Source organism: Octopus sinensis, linkage group LG3 (genome assembly GCF_006345805.1).
Source record: "Octopus sinensis linkage group LG3, ASM634580v1, whole genome shotgun sequence".
NCBI lineage: Eukaryota > Metazoa > Mollusca > Cephalopoda > Octopoda > Octopodidae > Octopus > Octopus sinensis.
Genome location: NC_042999.1, coordinates 85438852 through 85455749, shown reverse-complemented (window position 1 = coordinate 85455749; position 16898 = coordinate 85438852). Strand labels below are relative to the sequence as shown.

The 16898-nt window shown below is 35.3% G+C and overlaps 1 protein-coding gene across 2 annotated transcripts; it reads right to left on the bottom strand.

Annotated features, from left to right (window-relative positions):
* Positions 1-1392: 1392 nt before the first annotated feature.
* On the bottom strand, positions 1393-16893 carry LOC115209234. 2 transcript variants are annotated; one of them, XM_029777508.2, is made up of 5 exons: positions 16619-16893; positions 11767-12398; positions 11348-11512; positions 4278-4526; positions 1393-2323 (listed from the first exon to the last, which is right to left on the bottom strand). In XM_029777508.2, the coding sequence occupies exons 1-5, from the start codon at positions 16740-16742 to the stop codon at positions 2036-2038; spliced, it is 1458 nt and encodes a 485-aa protein (XP_029633368.1). In that variant the 5' UTR covers positions 16743-16893; the 3' UTR covers positions 1393-2035. The 2 variants fall into 2 exon arrangements, with proteins under 2 accessions (XP_029633368.1, XP_036357008.1); XM_036501115.1 differs by lacking the exon at positions 16619-16893 and adding an exon at positions 15477-15886.
* Between the last annotated feature and the right edge of the window lie 5 nt (positions 16894-16898).

Sequence of the window (16898 nt, the reverse complement as noted above, 5' to 3'; positions counted from 1 at the left end):
TTTAGCTCTGGGCCAACCAAATCCTTGAGAGTAGATTTAACAGACAGAAACTGAAAGAATACTGCTGTATGTGTACAGGAAAAATTCAATTGTCACTAATTGTGTCAATAACCAGCTGTAGAAAGCAGTATTCTGTTGTGGATTTATTGAGTCTTGTGCACACATATGCACACAGAATAACACAGTTGCTGCACCTACACATGGACAACATGCAACTAAAATCTTCAAAGTCACTACACATACTAAGCATCACCATCACTGGTGATTTTACAAACATAAGCCAGCAAGGATAAACCTTCCTCTCAAGAACAACAAAATACATCAGCTAATAAAAGCTACTAACTCTCTACAAGACTCAATAAATCCACAATAGAATACTGCTTTCTACATTTAAGATGGTGTTCTTTCTGCACACAGAGACATCCATGATTATATCCAGGAAAAAAGCTACCCAACCAGTATAAACTCAATCTCGAACACACTTCATCTAGCCCATGAGTTTAGTTAAGTTCATGCTATCTCCACCCAACTCATTTGTCTGTTATGAATTCTTTCTACTTGTAAATTTTCTACTATATACTACTTCCACCTAAATTTACTTGGTACTTTCAATTGTTATCATTTCTGACATTGTCCTCCTCACCATATACTAACAGGAGAAGTAACTGCCCCATAAGTGAAGCTAGAATCACTGAACTAGACTAGTTTCATCTGTAAGTTGCAGACTTGTCAGCAGTGGCTACTCCATCAACAAATAGCTTAGCTAAATCCAGACTGTCAGTATATATATTTACCATTTAAATTTATGGCTGAGTTACAGATGAAACTAGTCTAGTCCAGTGATTCTAGCATCACTTATGGGCAGCTATCTCCCCAGTCAGTATATGAAAATGAGCCTTCTTGCAGTTTAATGACTGAAACAAGGTTACAATAACTGTTTCTTATATGCAGCCTAGAATTTGTATATTTGTGTGCTGGATACAGTCTTTCAACACACAATGAGGATGATGATGACAACGATGATGGTGATGATGATTGTAATGATTTTTCAATTATTCCTTTGTGTTCAAAATATTTTATTCCATTTAATTTACAATTAAAGATTTTATAACAGTCAATTGTTATTTTTAGTTTCCAAAGTTTGAGCTCTAGAGATTTTAGTACAGAAATATTTCATTGACGGATTTAAAAACAATTTTCTTTCTTAAATTAAAAGATAAAACCTTTTCAGTTAGTTACATTTACTTCATGTTTAAACAGTTGGCAAATATCATTAGCTGTATAAAAAGAAAGCAATAATTATCATATGTATATATATGTATGCATGTTTATGTGCTTATATGTATGTGTGTGTATATATAATCTAAATACTAATTAAAAATTCTTTCATGGTAATTGACAAACTCAGCCAAAATTTCAGGAGAAAAATTAGTTCCTCCTTGAGCTTAAAAATATATAATGTTTCAACTATTGCTAACTCTTTACAAGGCACACATATATTTCACAATGCCACTTTTTTAGCTCTTTTTGAACTTACTGGATCTATGCTAACACCTGTAACACACATGGTGTTCTTTATATTGCTGTCTTTAATCTCACTGTGTATCACTACCATGTTTCCATTCTATCAAGCTCTTGAGAATTCTTTTCTTTGCTTGAAAACATGTAACACATTATGGGACAAGGAAATAAACATAAAAATAATATATCTCTAATATTCATTGTCAGTAAATAGATATTGTTGTTTTTAAAACTGAATTATGTTCTTTTTTTCACAAGTAATGCTATATGCCAAAAAATCATGATTCTTTTAGTTTAAACACTAAACAAATTTTTATAGCACTGTTAAACTAGAACTGTGTTAAACATTTGATTTACTTCCATTAACATTTTTAGTTTCAACAAAAGTAATATTTAAATATATGCTTTCATTAAAAAAACATAAGATTTGCAGGCCACAGCACGTCTTTAAACACTTTAGTCAAGAGATTTAAAAAATTTCTGTTGCAGTATCATCATTTTCTGCATAATGATATTATTTAAGTAATCCGCTGTATATACGTGCAGCTTGATAACGTATGTCTTCATTCTTGTGTTTACTTAATAAGAAAACTTCGCTTTTAAGATCTCTTATCATATTGACACCATACAAAGCTGTATACATTGTTTCAGGAGAAGCTGCTTTGTCTGTGTAAGGTAGAGATGATTGTGTTATTTTGTGCTCTTTAACTGTGTGAACGATATTAGCAAGTAAAGTTGTCCATCGTAGCACAAGTGCTTCTTCAACATCTCGATGTAATAGAGCCAGTGTAGATTGTGGGGCCTGAAAATATATCATTAGATGAAAGTTAAAAACAATATTGTTATGTTTTGTGTTAATTGAAATGCATATGCTTTAACTGAATCTGGTAAAATATAAACATACATATAAAAATTACAAATGTTTTGTCTGATAAATTTGTGATATCTTCCAGAAACTATATAGAAGGGAGAAACATGAAGAGTATAAGTGAGAGAATGTAGATGCTAAAAGACAATTCTGTAAAGATACTAGGAGGTATTTATTTAGAAAGAGATAGATTAAACTTTGCTTTCATAATCAAGATATCACCAGTAAAGGGTGAAAGCCTATTTTTATATTTAAAAAGCTTTGGATTCTTTGGTGTCTGCTAAACTTCTGATTCTATTCCAAATCATTCAAGTTCTAGTTTTTGTTTGTTTCCAACCTTTTCTATGAAGAATAGTGTTTACATGTTTATGAAATTTACTCCTCTACAATGAGGAAGCTTCAACATGATTGTTTTCCCTGTTAGAAGTAACAGCCAAATCTCTTAAAAAACATCATACCAGTGGATAATATTGTCTCAGTTATGATTAGACTAGCCAAGATAGAAAAAGGGGCATGTTCATGGACAACATGGGGCACAACAACAACAGCCTAATACCAGCAACAAAGACTTCTAATTATTCAAACTCAAAAAATCTCTCTTCCCATTACTCTAAGTTCATCTGCTATCTCTATCACTCTTGGAATTTCTTCAATAATCAATATTTGTTCGACTTACTCTTCGACTGTATTGAGAACAGCTGTCCCATCTCACCTCACTCTGCAGTCATGATCCTCAGTTACTTCAATCAATAAACACTTTTAAAACTTGCATTTTACCCCACACCTATGCAAATGGGATTGAGGTTAAATTGCTTTCTAAACATAGATGCAGGTGTCACTGTGTGGTAAGAAGCTTGCTTCCTAATTACATGGTTTCAAGTTCAGTCTCACTGCATGGCACCTTGGCAAGTGTCTTCTACTACAGCCTTGAGCCAATGAAAACCTTGAGAGTGAATTTGGTAGATGGAAACCTGTCATATATATGCATATATATATCTATGTGTGTGTGTCTTTGTTTGTTCCCCAATACCACTTAACAACTGGTGTTGGTGTGTTTATGTCCCTGTAACTTAGTGGTTTGGCAAAAGAGACTGATAGAATATTACCAGGCTTATAAAAAGTAATTACATTCGATTGAAAATTCTTCATGGTGGTGCCCCAGTATGGCTGCAGTCTAATGACTGAAACAAGTTAAAGATAAAGATAAGGATAAAAGATAAACTGCTTACATGACAATTAGTATTTGTTTCTATTCATTTCTGACAAAACGCACTGCCACTCACAACATCCTTCATCTCTTCTTCCCCTCCAAATCCAGCCATCACGGTCTCTACATCTATTGCTTCATCTTAACACTACCTTACCCAGGTCAAAGCTCTGCCAGTTTTATGTTGGTAACTCTCAGGTGGAAATGTGCTTTGCTTGTGACTCATTACTGATATCATTACTTAACTGTTATTGTGGTTGGTATGACAAATTTGAAAAATTGTAGTCAGATATATCAACAGATATTTAATCTTAACTGAATAAGGTCGAAGATGTAAAATAACATACCTTAATTAAATGAAAACCTGAAGGGAAAACTAACAATAAGATAAGTTTTTTTTGCTTTCTTTCAATCTAAAAAATGTTAGTTAAAACAAATTTAATACAAACAGTTTCATGTATCAAAAACAATTTGGTTTCAGAATCAATTCCTCAACAAATTTTGCATTTTTTCAGTTTCATAACACACGGGGAAAACTTACCTCCCTCCACTAATTGGATACCATCAACCTGTTACTGCAATTCCTGAAAATCATCATCCAAAAAACAGAAGATGCTGTTGTGCATCTTTTACTTTTCAGCAAATTTAGAATTTAGAGATAAATCTATTTTGTATACATACCTTAGCTGCTAGTAAGTGACGAACCATTTCAGAGCTACAGGAAAGATTCACTAGTACTTTCAGTGCTTGCAGTTTGATAGATATATTGTCACCATCTATTAATTGATAGAGATTTTCAACTAATTGTGTATAGTGACCATGATGTTTCTCTGTAGTAGATAAGTTGGTAAGGGCTCTTAATGTAGCTAGCAATGCATTTTCTTTGATATGGTCACCAAGTATGAGATCTACCAATAAAGGCACCGAATCCTGTAAATTGCAATTTTTTATTAGAAATATATAGATAGAAATGTTTAAAATAAAATCCTAAAACAGCAGAAGTTTAAAACTTAGCATTAAACTTTCATATAGTTGTATGATATTAAAATAAAAGTTTCACACAGCTAAGAAAAGAAAAATATACTAAAGTGTCAATGTTGTTATTTTAGCAAAACTTTTACAAGATTACATTTAAATTAGCAGCTTCTGATTTCTTTTTGTAAATATTTGACTCCTCACTTCTGAGTCATTTGGGATCATTGTAATGAATAAATCTGAGGCAGCTAAGGAAGTCTCTACAAGCAGTTACATCACAAGTAGCAGATGCAGTTACTTTATAAAATGTATATACATAAGTCACAGCCCACCAGACATCAGAGCTCTAGCACAAATCTTTCTCCTTTATTACAGAATCTACTATTGTCATGCATAGCAAGACTTAGAGTTAGATTAAAAGTATCTGCATCCTTTCATTAGGAATTAGAACACTGTTTCTGAACTGTGGTTGGAATGAACATCTCTCATAAGAGAATCTAAATATTTAGGAAAGAGTATCAGAAATGTATAATTTCACTTGCTGCCTGTAAATGACAATGAACCATAGGTTGTTATATTGGGTTTCTCTTTCTGGTCAAATATCTGATCTACTCCTAGACTGTTTGAACCTCTGCAGGTTGCTGCATGGGAAAGAAAACATTTAATTCATAAAGCATTTCAAAAGGTTGAAGCTGTATGGCGAAATAATTTTTAGTACAAGAGGTAAGGTGGATCTGAGAGTGAACAATAAGGATGATAAGAGGAGAAGCAGACACATTGAATGGGTTCTAAGGAGAAAAAAATCTATTGTAATAGTAGCTGAAGAAACATAGAAAGATGCAATGTAACAATGGGGGAGTGACTGTAGTGAATTGTTGAGCAAAGTGTTGCATATCAGTTGGGTGGCTTTTATTTAAATGCAATTCAGAAAGTCATTGTATGAGTACTTCTTATATATCTAGAACAGTGTAGCTGTTGTAGAATATATCAGCAATACTCCAATCTGGTGAACAGGAACAAACAAATTCACACTGCATAACATTAAACAATACCAATATACTAGTGACTAAAAAGCAAATTCCAGGCTATAACATACAGCAGCAATAACATATCTCTCTGTGCTAGCAGGAGTTTATTGGGTCTTCCAAATAGCATATTGGTTTTTTGTTATTTCATCCATAGGCATTACCATCTTGAAATCTGACTGCACTACTTTTTTCCATCTCCTCCTTCCATGACTATTGTTAGTTATCTTTCCTACATATGCAGAACGATACTTTTAATGCTAAGTCACTCTCTCGACTAACCTGTGTTCAACTTTTTTATGCAGGTTAACATTATACATGCAACAGATCAAGCTCATTCATTTATTTCTCTAGGCTCAAGAAGTTCCCTATATTCAATGCTTACTTCACACAACTCTGTAGCAAGCACATTTTGTGCACATGCATCATACAGTTTGTCTTCTGTATGAAAAGATAAACAAATCTTTGAAGTTCTTCAATAGTTGACTGTAGATTCATGGTGACTAATTACATTTCAGTAATTACATCACTTGCAATTTTATTACCTGCTAATTTCATTGCAAAGTAATTACACTGAATGCCAATGTCTGTAAATTTGTTGTCATATCAAATACAACATTGGTAAACTCTTCATCATACATTTTATCTGCAGAATAAAGATATCACCAAGCATTATTCAAAGCTTTTAATCACATAGTAAATACATCACACTTCATTATGAATGAGCAAAGAAATTTAAAAAAATAAAAATCCTTCTGATGTTCTGAAAATCTTACCAATATAGCACACACAAATTTCATTGTTTTCTACTACATAATTTCTATTGCTGAAATTCCACATCTCTCTCTCATACACACACACACTCACACACAAAGAAGAAAAAAGTCTAGCAAGAATTCAATGTATTAAAGAATACTAAAACATGAAATATCATTCTGATTCAGTTCTTTTTAATGTACATTTTGAGTAAATTTGAAATCAGTATCAAATTTTTGGGCCTTTGAATATCATTTTCGTTGGTAAAGAAACGTGACATATTCTCTGAGAATAAAAATGTTAATAATTAGCAATATATTTTCTCTGCAGATAAAAATCACAATGGTAAATTTACTGATAATGTATTGGTTTGTGATGTAATTACTGTGATGTAAGTAGCTGAATTACAGGTGATGTATTTATCATGAGGTAATTGTTTGCAAAAATTTCCAATAATGAATTTACTGGATATATTTCAGTATGTTTACTCTAGCTACTATAATATTAATAGAGCAACCATTCATGCACATCCTCATCTCAATGCGTTTACAATCATTTTTGCCAATCTGATATAGGCTGAGTGAGATATATCCTACGGCCAGAGACTCTTCCTGATGCCAACTCAACAAAACATTAAAGATGTGACAACAGGAAGCTGGTATTCATTTTCAACAGAGTAGCTTGGAGAAACATGAACTGAGTTTTGTGTTCAAGGACACATTGCATTACTTGGCCCAGTGATCAAATGCATGACCAAATGATCTTTAGCATAGATGAAATATTGGTGTAACAAATCCTCCACTGGTTTGATAATACCAAAATATGGAGGGAACTCAGTTGCCAAAACAAAGACTGTGCTTGCAATTGTCTAGTGATATGAAAAATCAGAGTAGACCTTGATTGAGCTATAACAATGTAGTTAGATATAAATTAAGGTGATATAAGTAGCTGAACTACAGCATCTAAGGATAAAAATCAGGGAAATTAGAGGAAAACAATTCACTTCTGATACGTCTTTAGTTATTTCATATGGACACGGTCACTAGTTATAATTGATGGACTGCCTATGAAATGTGTGTGCGTGCGTGTATGCATGCAAGTGAACTCTTGGAATTTTATAAATGGAAACTGGAGAAACCTATTGTATTTTTTTTATCTTTCATTCAGGAAAAACACATGTTCATGAGCCTTCAAAATGCATCTGAAAATTGCAAGAGAGGGAGGAAGGTATCCTCAAACTTGTAACAGAGTGGACTGTGCTAAAGGTACCCAAGGTACCAGGTAGAGGCATTAAACTGGACAGCAGATTTTGTCTACTACTCAATTTTAGTGTGTGTGGGTGTATAACTTACATACATACATACACACACATACATACATATATATCCAAACAACCACAATCACATCTATGAAGTGGTATCAAAAAGTTCCCAAACTACGTATGGATGAGGAGAGCTGTATCAAAAAAGGTCACACTCTAACAGTGGAGAGAACCTGTGGAAGAGGTAGACTCAAAAAGACCTGGGATAAGGTGGTGAAGCATGAACTTTGAACGTTGGGCCTCATGAAAGCAAAGACAAGTGATTGCGACCTTTGGAGATATGCTGTGCTTGAGCAGACTCGGTAAGCCTAGTGAGACTGTAGCTGTGGCCCATGCCAGTGTTGCATAATTGGCCTATTTAAGAGTCCACTTCAATCATTGGGCAATATACTGTGCTTGGAAAGACCTGTTGAGTCAAGTGAAATCAGTCATTGCTAATGCCAGTACCATCTGATTGGCACCCGTGACAGTGGCATGTAAAAAGCACTATTCAAGCGTGGTTGATGCCAGTCCCACTGGACTGGCTCTCATGCCAGTAGCATGTAAAAAGCACCATATGTGCGTGGTTGATGCCAGTGTTGCCTGACTGGTGCTGTGCTGGTAGCACATAAAAAGTACCATTCAAATGTTGTTGTTGCCAGTGCCACCTGACTGGCTCCCATGCTGGTGGCACGTAAAAAGCACCATTGAAGCATGGTTGACGCCAGTGCTGCCTGAGTGGCCCCCATACTGGAGGCACGTAAAAAGCACCCACTATACACTTAGAGATGTTGGCATTAGGAAGGGCATCCCACTGTAGAAACCTTGGCAGATCAGACTAAAGCCTGGTGCAGCCTCCTAACTTCCCAGTTCTCAGTCAAACCATCCAACCCATGCCAGCATGGAAAGCAGACGTTAAATGATGATGATGATAATGACTAGTTCTGTAGTTTGCCAAAAGAAGGTAGTATATGGTTGCATGCACAGTGAGAGCTAGCAGTGACCTCCATGAGGCAGTGTGCCAAGTGACATCACTGTGTTTACTTCACAAGTTGTGAAATTTGTGTTTTGGGAATCACGTGAATGCTACAGTCTGCGATTTTTGTCATGGACAGGAAGTTGGAACAAAGAGCCATAAAATTTTGTGTTAAACTTGGTAAGTCTGTTACAGAGACATCGAGCGTGCTTCAGCAAGACTACAGCGATGAGGCAATGAGTCGCACACAATATTTCAAGTGGTATAGGCACTTCAAAAGTTGAAGAACATCCCTAGATGATGAGTGATCTCGAAGATCTGCCACGAACATCACCCCCCGGAAATGTGGAGAAAATTCATCAGCTTATGCATGAGGATCATTGGAGGACAATCAACGACATTAATGATGTTGTTGGTCTATCATATGGGTCTGTGCAGGCAATCCTAACGTCTGAATTGAACATGCTGTGTCTGCCAAGTTTGTCCCCCAACTGCTGACCACTGAGTAGAAAGAACATTGTTTTGAAGTCTGTTTAAGATATCTGTCAGTGTGCCATTGATGATCCATCCTTCATGTCGAGGATCATTACCAGTAATGAGTGTTGGATCTACAGGTATGACCCTGAAACGAAGCAGTAGTTGTCACAATGGAAGAGGCCTTCATCTCCACAACTGAAGAAGGCATGACAGAGCTGCAGCTCAATCAAGAGCATGCTCATAGTTTTTACAACATCCATGGTATAGTGCATCAAGAATTAGCACCTGTAGATTTCCATCTCTTCTCCAAGATGAAATTATAGCTCAAAGGTCACCGTTTTAACATCATTGTTGAGATCCAGAGTGAATTGCTTACAGAAAATTATTTCCAGGCCAGATTCCTAAAGTGGCAAGAACACTAGGACTAGTGTATTGCTGCGCAAGACAACTATTTTGAAGATGATGTTAAAACTTACATAAATAAGTTATTTTTTATTAAACATAACCAGTTTGGGAACTTTTTGATACCACCTTGTACTGCTAGAGTAACTAAATTACATTATTTTAAAAACCCTCTCCTAATCTGAAAGAAAATCACATAAAACATATTTCTGTATAGAAATAGCTGAAATATTCTAGGTTAAAAAATTTGTGTTAGGTTGTTAATATGTTTTTTTTTTGTATCCAAATATGCTGAAACTACAACACACTGAGTGAGTTCACTTGCCTGCCTCTGTTGTGGATACCACCAAGCCTTCACTTATACAATAATAGATTAGATGGAAAAACAGTCATACTGTATCTTTGTTGCCACATTACAGTTATTTCCTCAAAGCATGAAACCTAAAGAAAAGAAGGGCTAAACATTGTCACACATAAATAAATACATCACCATGATCAAAGCCATTGGAGTCATCATTGCTGCAGCTCTCATCACCATAATTTTTAACACCTCTTTTCACATTTAGCATGTGTTAGACAAATTTGTAACTCTGTATCTTTTCATGTACTGTTTGATTACTTCTTTGGCTGTCAGTAGATTCCATCATCAACTATGGCACTTTTTTTTTTTACCTAGTATGTAACATCCATTTCCTTATGCCCATCTTATCCTGGTTGGCTTTCCTGCACAAACCGAAAAATATTTTTGATAGCTAGTCATTTTCTCAATTTGTTCTTTCTAGCAATTTTACATAGCTTATCTTATGAACCTTACTCAACAGTCCAACCATTGCATTTAATTTACATATTTTACCTCTATAATCTAATCTCATACTATCTGAAGCAGGGAAATATAAAGTTGTAGTTTTTATGACGTTCTTTTCCAAGGACATTAGTGAAGTGAAAGGGTTCCAGATAAAGACTGGGTTAAAACTGTATTGCCAAGTTGATTCCCTAGAAATTTACTTCATGCTTTATGATGCTCACTACTGCTTTAATGGTATTAGCCTTAGATGGTGGGTGGCGAGCTGGCAGAAACGTTAGCACACCAGGCAAAATGCGTAGCCGTATTTCATCTGCCATTACGTTCTGAGTTCAAATTCCGCCGAGGTCGACTTTGCCTGTCATCCTTTTGGGGTCGATAAATTAAGTACCAGTTATGCACTGGAGTTGATATAATCGACTTGGTCCCTTTGTCTGTCCTTGTTTGTCCCCTCTGTGTTTAGCCCCTTGTGGGTAGTAAAGAAATAGGTATTAAACTTAGCTGAATCACTTAATAGTCTGCTTTGAATTTTATTATAATTCCATTCACATCAAGGATGTTCTTATAGGAATATTAAACCAACTCCTGTACTTATACCAATTTAAGTTATTGACCCCTGGAATGATGAAAGACAAATTTCATCTCAGTGAGATTTGAAGTCAGAATGTAAAGGCAGTAACAAGATTCTGCATTCATTTTTCTCTTAAATGTTCAAAAGATTCTGCTAATCCACCACTGATGATATTCAATCTGAAATGTATATTTTACAGTAATTCTTTAAAAATCATTCTTAATATTTTTTTTAGAAGTACAGGAGTACATTTTTAAAAGAATATTCATCTGTTTCCAAGGTTATATGCATTTAATACAAAATAAATTTAACTAAAAAATTATTGTGCAGAAAAAATATAAATTAAATTTTTGTTAATTTAAGTTAAAGATAATTCTTGAGAAATGTGAACAAAAATGTCTTTCAATTGTTATTGTGCTAAAACAACAGAAAGAGATTTTGCATATTCAAAAAACGACTTTACTTACCTTTAACATAATTTGATTGTTTTCATTGACAGACATATTTGAAATTGCATTAGCAACTGATGCAATAAGAACTGGTGAAATATTATGTCCAACTTTTAAAGATGTGACACAGGAACTAAGCAAAACATTAAGCTTTTCTAGACAACCCAACTCACGTAGTGAATTCTGGTAAAGAAAAAAGAAAAAATTCAATAAAGTGAATTTCTAGTACCGTCATAAAATTATTATTTCTATTAAAGAATGTTTATTTGCAAGTATTAGCACTTATTTTCCACATATAGTTTTTCATGTTAGCACGAGAGGGATAGATTTCACATCACTAGTATATTGTTATTATTAAAGAAATTGTTGTTACTATAAGATTCCCTTCAAACAACTAACTATTCAATTAGTTATTAAGAAATTTTTGTGCATCTTACCTGATGGTCTGTAAATGCAGCACATTTAACAATCCCAAGTATTGCTGCTTCTTGAATTTCAACATTTTTTGAAAGTAAAAGTGAAACCAGAGTTTTCAGTTCATCAGCTCCTATGGTATCAGTATTATTGATTGCTGAATCCAAAGCATTTGTAATATCTTCTTGTGAAGAAACTTGTGTACTTTCTTCTTCATTTTCAGATACATCTGAAATATGATTAATTTTATCTGATTTTTCACTTCTCTTTATCCTATTTAAATTTTCAGCTGGATGAACAAATTCAAATGTTGGTTTGAAATCATTGGGACTAGTAGCTAAATCAAAGAAATCAAATGATGAATCAGAATTGATATCATGTTCCACAGTTTTAAGAGTTTCTTCGGTGTCATCATACTGACAACTGACTACTGAATTTTCAACATCTTGTGACTGCTGACTGAAGCTTGGAGCAGAAGTTTCAAATTCATTTGCAGCAGCAGGTTGTAATTTTACTGATGTTTCTTTGATATTTATGGCTTCTAGCAGTTGCTTTTCAGAATTTGCATCTCCTAGACTATTTGAGTCTAGACCATCCTTTAATCCTTCTTTTTGTATTTTGCAATCTTTTTTCATAGTTTCCTTTTCTTCATTAGCTTCCAAAAAAGAAAAAAAAGGGGGAAAAAGACAATAATTGGGAGATGAATATTATAAAGAAACAATCAATTAAATAAGTAAAACGTATACAGTAAAAGTAACAATCCAAAATACAGGTAGAGTAATACAAAATAATTGTTGCTTAAGTATAAATATTCAACTGAAATCAATATAAATAACAACACACAAACATACACACATACATACATACACACACACATATATACATACACATATGTGAGATGTGCTGTGGAAAATCATGTCACACAAAAGAAGCCCACACCAGTCCACTTACCCTTTTTTTTTCGTCATTGCCATTAACACTAACACAGTGATCTAGATATTTCTGCAAGTATGGCAGTGCATTATCAAGAACAGCATCCCAAGACCACTCTTCACTGAGTATTTATTGACAGTAGATGGATTTCCTGGCCTTCAAAACCTGACCCTACCATAAGAAGTAGAAAAGCAAGCACTCCAACTTGGTCAGATATTTTTTAGGACAAGATGTGACAGTCAAACAATTGTACACTACTGAGGTAAATGAATGCACGAGCTACTCTTTTCTGAACTTTCAAGGACATCTTTGTCTTGGTCCATTTCTGAGTAAGATTGGCTACCCTATTAATGATCTCTTCCAGTTCCTACTCAGCAGGAAGTTTGGTCCAAACCAGATTACAAGTATTTTCGCTGGGCCCTCAATCCATTGATAGAGATCGCTGCTGGTCAATATGACTTGCCTCTGTGAGTGGCTAGTTGCAAGCTCATTGACTTGCCCAGGTTTATGTGTGTTCCAATACATACTTGGTACTCTTTCAGTTTGGAGAGCACATGCATATTTGAAGATTGACATCATCTGCATATTCAGACATGGCTCTCTTGTGACCCAGTTCCAGTGAAATAGCCCTCAAACTCTCTATTCTAGGCAGTGAAGGCTCTAGAGGTAAGACATACAGGTGAGGGAAGAGGGAGTAGTATCCTTGGTGACTGAGCATTCAATAACAGAAGGTTCTGAGAAGTGGCTATTTAATTTGTTCACTGACCAGATGCTGCTATACACTGTGGTTATTTAGCCTCTGAAGACAGAACGGAAGCCTACAGCTCTTAGGATAGCTGACAGGTAGCAAATGTCCACATGGTTGAATACCTCAAACTGATTCAAATTGACCAGCACCCATCCAAAGCCAGATCTATTCCTGATTCACCCTATGTATTGCATAAGGTGGGGATTGTTGTGGACAAATCTGATCAGGATTGCATAGGTTTGCATGTCTCCTACTACACTACCAACAAGTATCAGCCTCTTGGTGAGTACTTTTAGTCTATACTGAGTAGAATTATGGGTCTGGAATTTTCAATCACATCCTCCTTGTTTGAATCCTTTCTTATCACAGTGCCACCACCCCCAACTCACTCAACTGGGGATGTTCCCAGTCTGTTGTCAACTACAGTGGACAGCTCCCAAGACAGGAATGAACAAATTTGACATGTGGAAATATGGTTCATTGAGCAGACCTTCTAGTCCTGGCAATTTGTGTCCCACACAGCATTTCAGCACATGTCACTTTACCTTCTGAAATCAGCTTCTCACAATACCCACTCTCCTTGTCTGATAATTGTGGTAAACTGTCAGGGTAGGCTTCAAAGCCCACTGTTTCAAGTCCACTGCTCTTCGAAGACTGTTTCACTGAAGTACTACTGAAATACTGTTCACATTTGTTTGAAATTGGAGAGGACATGCTTGCTTTGGTCTGCTATAAACCAAATATTAACTTTATTGCTGTGTTGCACCTCCATCACATGGGCCCAACAGATGGTTTTTGTACCTTCCGGTTTCAATACACATACACAAGCTTAGACAACAAAATCTTAATGTTTTGCATTGAAGAAATGGTTGAGGGCCACTTGTTGCTTCTCCGATTTTTCGTTTTAGTTAAATTCTCCATTTGTTGTTGATAGCTCTCATCAGTTCCTGCCTAATCAGTACATTAATCTGATCCTTGAAATCTTTCAGTGCTGGGAAGGATGTGTTCATCTTCCAGTAACCTGGTCCCTGTCTACATCTTTTCTAAGTTGACTGTAAATGTTACAAATTTGTGGTCCGAATAGCCAACTATCTGAAACAATGTGCACCTTATTACTATGCCTGTCTGCTAACCTGACAATGACCCAAACTAATTATGACTTGAATGCCACTGTGTGACCATGTCCATATTGTGCATTGGGGAAAATAAAGCAAAAAGCTGTCAGACCATTGGAAATGCATGAGAAAGTTTATGAGACTTTTGCCCTCCTACTCTCCAATCAGATACTCCCATGTAATCTTTGGATGCATCCAAGATCCTATTTCAACTGCCCATGAACATTAATGAGTAAGATGTTTCCAGGAAAGTCTCTGGATGTCTAAAGAAATCCAGCTGTCCAGCTCCTGTCAGAGCATAGACAGCCACTGTCTGAAGACTACTGTTGCTTTCATTGTTGTTCATGTGTAAGACTACCAACCTACTGATTGGATCTGGGAAAATTGTACTCATTTTACACCCAGGCCTCTCAGAAACAGCACTACCAGACCATGTGATCCAGGTCAACTAAAGGAGCATAAACCTTGTAGCCACCTAGAAGGGAGCAAACAATTGTGTTTTAGAAATTCTAGTCTTGATAATGGCTAGTGCATTCAGATTTAGTGACCCAGGATTGTTGAGTAGGTGTCCCTGCTTTCATGCTACCCCAGGCCATGAGCATTTATGCAACAACCTATTCTTTGTATTGCCATTTCAAGAGGAAGAGGAGAAATAAAAAATAAAAAAAAGGTGATCACTTGGCTTGGTCCTTTTCCATGGCCTTTGTATGAGCTTTCTAACATCCTTCTGCCGAATAAGCTTTTAAATTCTTCTGTATCATGTGGTAAATGTTTTCTCAAAATACTGTAAATCGTAGTTTTAACAAGAACCCTTCCTTGTTGAGTCTTGGAAATGGTGAGTGCACCAAGTCCCTTGCGCATTATTAAACTTATGTCGTTTTTAGAGTCTATAAAATCCAGCAATTCCTTCAGAGAATTGTGTAGTTAAGTGGCTCACCCATGTGTGGTTACTGCATTTGTTCCAGCAAGCATGGTTGTTATTTCGTCTTGGTTGCTTTCGTTTGTTTTTTCTCCTTTTGCAGCTGAACTTGATGTACCTTTTGCTACTGTAAAGAACGATGTTGCTTTTGCTCTTGTTGCAATTCTTGGCCTGTTGCTTGGGTTAAGTGATTGGCCACTCCATTTTCTGAATTGTTAAGCTTGATGCTCACAAACTTTTGGGATTTGGGAGTCAAGTCAGTATATTCATCAGCACACCTTTTTCTTTCTTTCTTTTTTCAGGGTCACTCGATAATCACCCATTCGAGGGCTTTTGTATCATCTGTGGCCACACCCATATCCGACTGTTCGAATAACTTATTATTATTGATGGAAGGTGCAACGGCATGCAGAATCAGTAGAGCATTGGTGTTTAAATCCCACCGGAAGTGAATTTGCCTTTCATCTTTTCGGTGACGATAAAACATGTACAAGTCAAATTCTAAGGTAGAATTAATAAACTACACCACCCCAGCCAGTTTAGAAATTATCTAAGAAATTATCATTACTGTTAAAGGGAGAAATGGCAAAAGTACAGCGCGAGACTAAATAATTTGTTTTATTTAGTTAAGGTTATTTAGAATATGTTCAAATTCTGATGAGGTCAACTTTGTTTTTTTATCCTTCAGAAGGCTAGATAAAACAATCGCTTGTTAAATATTAAAATCGATTCAGTCATCCTCAACCCCAAATTTTTTTGCCTGGTGTCAGTGTTAGAAATCTTAACGATAATTTAAGTTGGTGGGACGACAGACTAATGTCGAAACATGTGGGGATTTTAGCTTACAGTATAGAACTGTAAGCTAAAATCCCCACATGTTTCGACTTCGTTTTACATCCTCGTAGGATCAATGGAAAACAAGTACCAGGCATGTACTGTGTCTATTCAGTCAAAGAAATTGTGGTCTTATACCAACATGAGACATTATTGTAATTCAGATACGTTGAAAATTCAAATTTTCGTTATTAATTGACGGTTGCCAATCCAGTAATTAAAATAAATGAAATTAGGAAATAGTTTGATGTAATGTAAACTTTTCGTTAACATTTTTACAGTAAGAGAGTAATAGAGTTTAACATATATGTATTAAAATTACTTACCTAATTTAGTTTTGTTTTTGAAGTATTTTTTACTGAAAATAAATCCAAGAAAAAATAAACCCCCAGCCAGTGCTGCAATCAGCACTATTCGACCTTGATGTGACAGCGGTGCCGCAGTCGCCATTCTTTCGTCTGCTTTGTATGAATCTATTACTTTACGACATTTGCCGTAATTCAAAATGAAAGTGATTGAAAAAGAGATATAATTTCATGTATAATTTGTAGTTTTATAAATTCATATATAACACTTTTTGACTATTTATTATTTTATCATTTAATA